The 8,618-nt window shown below is 49.6% G+C and overlaps 1 protein-coding gene across 4 annotated transcripts in view; it reads left to right on the top strand.

The window, feature by feature from the left end:
* The first annotated feature begins 5,863 nt into the window (after positions 1-5,863).
* Positions 5,864-8,618, top strand: part of RHBDL3 (rhomboid like 3) — a 131,080-nt gene continuing 128,325 nt past the window's right edge. For all 4 annotated transcript variants that reach the window (XM_054048052.1, XM_054048053.1, XM_054048050.1 and 1 more), the window contains exon 1: positions 5,864-6,385. In XM_054048052.1, coding sequence (XP_053904027.1) covers positions 6,266-6,385 — 120 coding nt within the window. In that variant the 5' untranslated portion in view covers positions 5,864-6,265. The remainder of the gene's footprint in view (positions 6,386-8,618) is intronic.

Below are 8,618 nucleotides of genomic sequence, written 5' to 3'. Positions count from 1 at the left end.
TCCTAAGTCACTTGAGAGCTTTTGAAAATATTACCCTAAAAGCCTTAATACAACTTCAGAAGCATGAACCTTTCACAAGTTATCATGAGTACTTTATTATTTTCTCTGTGGATATTATTTTAAAATCAAGAGTCTCAACTCAGTCGGTTACTTTTTTTTAGCTCTGTAACTGTTAAAGATCTTCTGTTAGTTTTTGCCTACAGATAAGATAGACACATTTAAAATGCCTTGTATCAATAGCTTAAAAATGTCCAGATACCTTTACAATGGGCTTAACAGCTAAACAATACAAATATTGGAGTTAAACCATTGTTAGTTCAACCATTTTTCTACTATTGCTGCAGTTGGTCTTATATTTCAACTTAAAACATAACTCAATTGCCTCAGGAAGAAGAAAAAAGGGCTTTGGAGCCTGTACTTACATCGTACTCTGCAGTAGCTCAGACCTTGAAAAAACATCTAAGGGAAGCTGTCAGAATTGTTACTGTGCCATTTAAAATGAGATCCGAGCTACAGGGGTAAAACTAGGGAGGAAAAGAAATTTATTTCAGAACCAGTGAATAATGAGGGGAATTTAACTGAACTCAAAAACCTCTCAAAACTCTAAAAGATCCCGTAGCAAGTGGGGCATTCCAGAAGCGATGTTTCTTCTGTTTTATTTTGTTCATTTCCAGTGTGGCTAGGGAGCTGTGGAAATGCTATCATGAAAAAAAAATTGCCTAATGCCACATACGAGGCATTGAATGTGAAAAGTATTATTTATTGTTTTCCAAACCGCCAAAGAATCCCGCCATTTTGGAGAAGGTAAGTGTTGCAGATGAAGAAGAGCACAATTGCTATCCTACCCATATCCAAATCCGGTCCTCTTCACTGGTTTAGGGAAGGAGAGTGGTTTAGTGCCTAGAGCTGGCAGTTGGGAGTCAGGACTTCTAAGATTTATTTCCAGCTCTGCCACTGATCCACTTGGCCGAACCCCTTCATCTCTGTTTCCTCTGTAAAATCCATGGAGTTGTCAATCATCTGTAAAGCACTTTAAGATGCTTGGAGGATGATACAGGAGGTGGTCAGCATATGACATTCACTGAGTGAGTGAAGGAAGGAAGAAAGTGCTTAAAGTTGAAATACTGCAAAGTAGAAATAATTGTTCTGATAGCTGTAGGTGGGGGCTGGGAAAGGCTATGGCCCAGTCATGTTCCATGTCAGATCACAGACTCCTGAGAGCAGCATATTTGTTTTTCTCGTAGTTTCATTTGATTTACCAGAAATGTGACTTTTCCCCCATATCCATTTTTATCTCTGAAGTTCCTATGCTAGGACTTGGTGTAAAGTAATTGGGAAAGGATTTTGATTCATCTTCCTTAGAGAGACATTCTTCACCTCTTAGCTTTGACCCTCATATCTGAAAGCCTGTCAGTTAGGAATTTATTTATGAGCATGACTTCGTTTTATGTTGGCAATTAACCTTCAGATACTAACTGGTCTATATTTCAGACAGATAAGCCATACCAACCTGTGTTGTGGTCTCATCAGATGACAATGCTAAATAACTTGTTTTAAGTGGTGGTGTAGTCGTGTTGGTCCCAGGATATTAGAGACAAGGTGGGTGAGGTAATATTTTTTATTGGACCAACTTCTGTAGGTGAAAGAGACAAGCTTCCAAGCTACACAGAGCTCTTCTTCGGGTCAAGAGTTGGTCCAATAAAAGATATTACCTCACCCACCTTGTCTCTCTCAAACTAAATATGGTCAGGTCTGGGCAATACTTGGACTGGACTCCTCTTCTAAACATCTAGGCACTGTGACAAGTGGCTTGTGGTATGCAGCCTGATTCAGCACAAAATGAACATCCCAGCATAGAGTTAGGTGGGATGTTGTGCCATCTTTGGGATGAAATGTAAAACACAAGTCCTAACCACATGTGGTCATGCAAGTTCTGCTGGCACGTCTCATGAAACTACAAGGGGTTAACCTCACTGTCCTGGCCCAGTTCTATCTTGGGTAAATACGTTCTATCTAAATTCCTCTTGAAGTTTCAGCTAGAAGGAGTGTTCTTCACTTCCTGTCCTAAACTTCTGTTTAATTCTAGAAGCTGCTGCACTTTAGTGGTGGATGCAGTCTGAGGCCTGCTCCTGCAGCCAGATCTACACAGGTCTATGCATTCAGCTCCAGTTGCAGGATCGAGGCTGAGGTTTGTAAAAGCACTTTGGGATGTTGTGAGCTGAAAGAAGTCCCATTAACAAGCTGGTTTGATTTGTTTAGAAAACTTTACTTTTTTGTGTCACATGTGGGTAGGTTCCTACTCCTGGAGCTTTTATTGCACCTTTGAGTTGGTGAAAATGATCCTCAGAGATGGGACAGACTTTCAATTTTCCAGTAACATTTTGTTTCTAATTTAAGGGAAGTTTAGTACTTGTGAAAGGTGTCAGATTGATAGCCCATCCTAATTTGAGAGAATGATAATAAATAATACTTAGCTCTTATGTAGAACTTTTCAGCATGACATCTCAGAGCACCTCACACTCTTTTCAACGTATTTATCCTCACAACACCCTGCTAAAGCAGGACAGTGCTGTTATCCCCATTGCACAGATGGAGAACCGAGGCACAGAGAGACTAAGTGCCATACCTACAGTCACACAGGAAGTCTGTGGCAGAGCAGAGAACTGGACATGGGTCTCCCGAGTTCTAGGTTAATTTCCTAACAATTGGACATCCTTCCTTAGGTGCCAGACAGGCCTTTGCAATACAAGATCCCTACATTGACCTGCCTCAATCCTCATTTGAAAAGATCACCTTTCAACCTGAATGATTTCTCCTCTTGGCTGGTTCAGACCTTCGGCCTCTTCCGTGAGACTGGCAAGGATGATTTTGTTGTTGTTAATCGTGTGAATATAGGCTCACTGATTTATTTATTCCATAGAAGACAACTGAACAGCCCTTACATGAGGACTGAAATATCATTCACTTTCCCTGGCTGAATTTGCACCTGTTACCCAGAGGTATAAAAGCTTCACACTTCAGTTCCAAGCTTCAGGGCTATCATTTACCTCTCACATCTGCTTTACAATTTTAGCTCCAAAGCATTAGAATGAAAATTCCTAACCGCTTTTGACTAAAGATTTGATTTATGTAGCTAGAGCCCAATTTATCAACATAGATCTTTCTGTACAGGAATATCCCAGTACTCTTCAAAACAATGGTTTGCTTCCTAGTTTTTTCTTTTAATTCAGGGCTAATGGATAGTGCTGGAATGATAGTACTTAATCAAGTCTTTCATTCAGCCACAAAGCAGATAAAACAATACAGGGCAAGCTTCTCCCTACAGTCCTGCCAGAGATTCTCAAATTTCTTCTGGAGGAACCCCCTCTAGGAGGTCAAAGGACAGGGACTGGGCTGTGATCCTGCTCCCACTGATTCCATGGGGTACTAGTAGTTGGTGTGCCATGACCATTTTAGTAAGGCAGGCAACAACTCACTCTATGCTTTTGGTGGTCCAGAATGGCATCCTCGGTGCAGCAGGACCTTGCACATACGGTGCAGGCGAGGTCATGCAGTATGGAGATTTGTTCTACAAAATGGTGTCCTGGGGGCCCGATGGAATCGGCCCATAGGTCATAGCCAGCCCAGGGTCTGCCAGCGGGACAGTACACAACAGTCAGGCATGCAGTGCGTGCCTTGTATACACAGCCAGTAAGCCACTAGGTCTTAGATCTCTGCCCTTGTCTTCTCTGAGTGCATTTGATGGTGGGATTTGGTGGTGTAGACTCCCATCTGCTATTTACCAGTTAGATGCCACCCTTTTGTTTCACATGTCCTCACGTAGCTCCTGAATGGTAAAGCTCTTCTAGCTTCTGCAAACCAGGGCCGGGTAGAAATAGTGACTGAGAAGTTAAAAATTCTAGGTCCCATTACCAGCTTCTGGGCCATTCTGTCCTTCCTTGTTTTCAAAGAATGATACTTGCCTCATCACCTCTTCCTGGCTATCACTGGTCTGCTGGGTTTCCCCAGGCAGGTGCTGGAGTTTTGACTCTTTGTTTCCTGCTTCAGTTAGAGCCAAAGGAAATTAAGGCATTTTCACCCGGTGGCTCAATAGTGCTACATTGCACGACCCCTGCTTAGAGAATAGGCTAGCTCTGTATTTTTATTGGAATACACCAAACTTGCTGGCTTTCTCTTCCTTCCAGCCAGGGTTTCCTGAAGTTTCTAATCCAAACTCCAGATGGCTAAGGTTTACATCTCCATAGCAGTGAGCTCGGGGCAAATTCTTACAGTGCAGGATTAAAAAGAATCCTGAAAACTATGCCGTTCACTGGCCTGCCCAGGGTGGGAGCCTTGATTAAAAAATAATAATGAAACCATTAACTGCAGCTTGCCCCCTGTTTCCCATTGCTCAGCAAAGGGAGGGTGGAAAGGGGTTTAATTGTTAAAACCCGTACAGCATCCGAAGGGCAGAGAAAAGGGAGCAGGGGCTGCCCAGAGGGGGCGTAGTGGAGGTCAGCAGAGAAGGGAACCTATGGGCGGGTTGCTGGGGGTAGAGCCAGTACAGCTGTCAGGGTCAGAAGGAAGAGATGGCTGTTCGACGGGGCAGAGGAAGAAGTTTGCAAGACTTAGTAAGGGGGGGCTGAGGGATGCCTACACCGTGGTTCAATCCCGCCTCTCTCTGGCGCTGCCTGTGCCCAGGGTAGCCAGGCTGCCTGGGGACCTTCTACTTCTCCTCCCTGTGCAAACACGAAGGCGAGGTTACGCTGCCGAGCGGGTTCCCCTTCCGTGACCTCCCTGCAGGGCGGCGGACGATGCGCTTAACCCAGCCTCGGCCACAGCCCCGCTCGCTCCGCCTGTCGCTCCCTGCCGGGGCAGGGCAGCCAGTGCGCTCCGGCCCTGCAGAAATAAAGGCCCGGGTTGGGGGTCGGTCCCCCGCGGCCCTGCGCCTTCCCCCGGCTTGGCGCCAGCAGGGAGGGGGTCAGCGCAGCGCAGCGCCAGCCAGGCAGGTGCGCACCTGTGAGAGTTAGTGCAGCGGGCTGGAGTGTTCCTCGGGTGACGGGCTACGCCGGCGGAGGGCAGGGATGAGCCGGGGGGGTTACAGTGGGGCCGTCGGAGGGCAAGGGGGTGAGCCTAGGGCTGTGTGGGGGGGGATAGCTGGGGGGTTGCCGTTGGGGGGGTGTGAGCCCAGGGCTGGGGGGGTTGCAGTGGGGCCGGGGAGGGCTGGGGGGTTGCCGTGGGAGCGGGTGAGCCCAGGACTAGGGGATTGCAGGGGGGGGGGGTGAGCCCAGTGGGGCCGGGGGGGGGTGAGCCCAGTGGGGCCGGGGAGGACTGGGGGATTGCAGTGGGGCAGGGGTGAGCCCAGGGCTTTGGGGTTGCGGTGGGACCGGAGGAAGGCGGGGTGTGAGCCCAGGACTGGGGGATTGCAGTGGGACAGGGGTGAGCCCAGGGCTTTGGGGTTGCGGTGGGGCTGTGAGCCTAGGGCAGTTTGAGGACGGTGTCAGGACCACCAGGCGCTGGTCCTACCTGGCGCCGCGCGGGTCTGGGCTCCCACGTGCACTTTGCCGCCCGCCCGCGATCCCTGGCGCGGGTCTGCGAACTTGTCTCGGAGGCGGCCGGGACCCGCCCGGCTCTGCAGCCCGGGGGCTGCCGGCGGAGCCGCCTGGCTGGGAGACCGCGCCACGTCCTTGTCGCAGCCCCCCTCCCCCCGCGCCCGGAGCCGCCCCCCCCCCCCCCCCCGCCTCTTTGAACGTCCTTCTCCTCGATTTGCAATTCTGGGCTCTGCCTCCCAGGCTCCGGAGGAGGCGCCGCTCCCCCCGCCCGCCCCCCCGGAGAGCGGAGGAGGAGATCGCAGCCTGGCTGAGCCCGGCTCCGGGGCCACAGCGCAGCTGGCTCCCCGCGTGGCGCGCAGGTGCTGGCTCCGGGCGGCGCGGGGCGAGGGCGGCCGGCTGGCCATGACCGGCGGGCCCTATGCGGAGTGCGGGGCGCCGGGCAGGACCGCGGCGGGGCGGCGGTTCCCAGGGGGCCAAGTCTTTCCCGAAGGAGCTGGCGGGGGGCGCCTGTCCCGTCCCGAGCCGCAGCACACGGGCAGCAGCCGCCGCTGTCACCGGCATGTCTGCGGGACGGCTCCTGCCTGCGCGCCCGGGAGGCTCCCTGCACGGATCCCCCCGGCTGCAGGAGCCCTGACGGGGGAGGCGAAGCTCGGCCGGGTTTGAAAGTTTGCCAGACACCCGCTAGGTTTAATTGTGGTCAAGATCCGCGGGGCGGCGGGGGGCTGTTTCCCAGCATGGGAGACAGGCGGCCGGAGACTCACGCCAGCTCTTCCCCTGCCGTGGCTGCCAGCTCCGAAGCAGAAGAAATAGAGGTTTTGGAGTCGGAGGATGTCTTGCCTATGGCCACAGAGGATGTAAGTTTAATTCCCCCCCCCCCCCCATGCCTCAGCAGTTTTAATCGGATCAACCTATTTATAACTGAACTTCAAGTAGGGAGGAGGGTTGGTGACACCGGGGAGAGGGAAAGTCAGCAAGAATAGAGGCCCCCCCCCCGAACCCTGTTTGAATTGCCCCCCATCCTCCATATCCCTTAACCACATAAGCCACTGGTGAAATTAAGGGGCAGAAGAGCATTTCCAATGACTTTTCTGCCTAGAGCCAAATCTTCCCCCAACAGATAAAGCTGGGAAGGGGGGATTTCTATGGTGCCAGCAGCATGCTGGCTGCTTCACAGATGAGTGTGAGGACATGGTCCTTGCCCCTAAAAGCTTATAATCTACTATTATTTACATACATTGAGACTGGGAATCCAAAGGGGGATAAGAGGGTTGGACACTCAGCTGCCATTGACTTTCAGCAGGAGCCCCATAGTTAACTCTACTTGAAAATCCCCATTTTAGGCTTTTTTCATCTTAAAATCCTTTACAAACATTCATCTCTTCTGTCGCCGTGCTTACTTTATACTGTGCATTCTTACCACCTAGAATTCATAGGAAGTTAAGTGTTGGTGGGTTTACTTAAACCCCCGCTATCATAAATATTTTCTGCCTCTACAGGGTTGTTTGTGCTTCAAGAATATTCTCAAGGAATCTGTCCCTACAATAATTTTAGGAGAAATTTATAATGAGCGCCACATGGTCCATGTTCAAAGTGTGTGATCTGATGTTCTTTCATTTTCACTGTGTGCACACACCGCCTTAAATTTCAGCCTTGGTCCCCGGTAAGCAGACTAACTTAGTTGTAAGCCTTAATCTCTAAAGAATCTTAAACAGCGAACTTCTTATTTACCAAGAGCAGCATCTCTGTGTTTATAAATCTGAGAACACATCTTTCCTCCCTCCTTCATCCCCTCTCCCCCCCACACACACAACTTCCCTTCAACTGTTCAGAAGATTTAGGGATCCTGTATCTCTCTTAACCCATGGATATTAAAAGATTAATCACTCCATGATAATGAGTGCATTCATACTGGGGGAAGTAGGCAGCCAGCTAAGCACTTACAGCGCTGTTCCTTTCTCTGACAGTTATTCCACTGGTGGTGCTACACTTAGGCTTCTAATTATCCTGTTTCTGACTGTGGTGTCCTGCATTTCCTGATGCAAAATCCAACTGGTCAAATTTAGGGGGCCGATCTGCCATCTGTGCTTGAGTAACTCTCATTAGCATCAATGGGAGGGAGACTAGCAGACCCTTTCGAAATGTCTGAAGCATGAAGCAGCGGTACAGGGAAGTGATGGAGGAAAAAAACGTTTATTTCCAGGAGCCTTTCACATCTCCATTGGAACCCCCTAGAGTCGACCCTTGTGAACGCTCCCTGCCTCCCCATCTTGCTGTGCATCCCCCATCCTTTGAACAGTTTGTTTGTTTAATTTATGAAGCACAAAACACCTCAGTCTACCCATTTAGCTTTGACCCCTGTTGACCTGTGGAGTGTGGGACCTGGCACTGGAATTCCAATCCAAGTCTCCCGTATCCCCGTGCAGAATGCTGATACTGGGCTACCAAGTGGTCTTGATGCTTTGAATCTTCTAGAAGTAGAGATGGGCAGCGAAGTGATAAAGTGCTGAGAGAGCCTAAGATGAAAGCAGCTGTGTAAGGACCTGATTCAGTGCTGATAGTAATCAGTGGAAACACTCACATCATGGACTTCAATGGGTGCTGGATCAGGCCCTAAGGTCAAAGAGTCATTTGTTATTTAGGCCTCAGTCTGCACTACCAATCTATTTTTACAGTCCTGCTGTTTCTTGGCAGGTTATTGTCCCCAGTTGCTCACCCCCTGCTCCCAGTGACTTGGGAGACACCAGTGCTCTCCACAGGCAGAATCTGATGCTCTTCATATGAATCCCTCAATGTAAATACTGAATTGTTGTGTGGATTTTCCCTGTATAAAAGTGCTTTACAAACATTAGTGGGCCAAGCTGGCATTTCTCATGCGCCAGATGAACATTCACTCCTTGTATGCTGAATTATTTAGCTGGGAGTTTTGGGTGCATGAGGAAATCAGGATCATAGCCCATCTAACCATTGCAATGTCTCTTAGGTAGGGTGACCAGACAGCAAGTGTGAAAAATCGGGACGGGGTGGGGGGTAATAGTAGCCTATATAAGTAAAAGACCCCTATAAAATTGGGACATCTGGTCATCCTAC

The sequence above is a fragment of the Malaclemys terrapin genome, chromosome 13, assembly GCF_027887155.1.
Source record: "Malaclemys terrapin pileata isolate rMalTer1 chromosome 13, rMalTer1.hap1, whole genome shotgun sequence".
NCBI lineage: Eukaryota > Metazoa > Chordata > Testudines > Emydidae > Malaclemys > Malaclemys terrapin.
The sequence above is the reverse complement of the archived record's forward strand: the minus strand, read 5'-3'. Positions and strand labels throughout refer to the sequence as shown.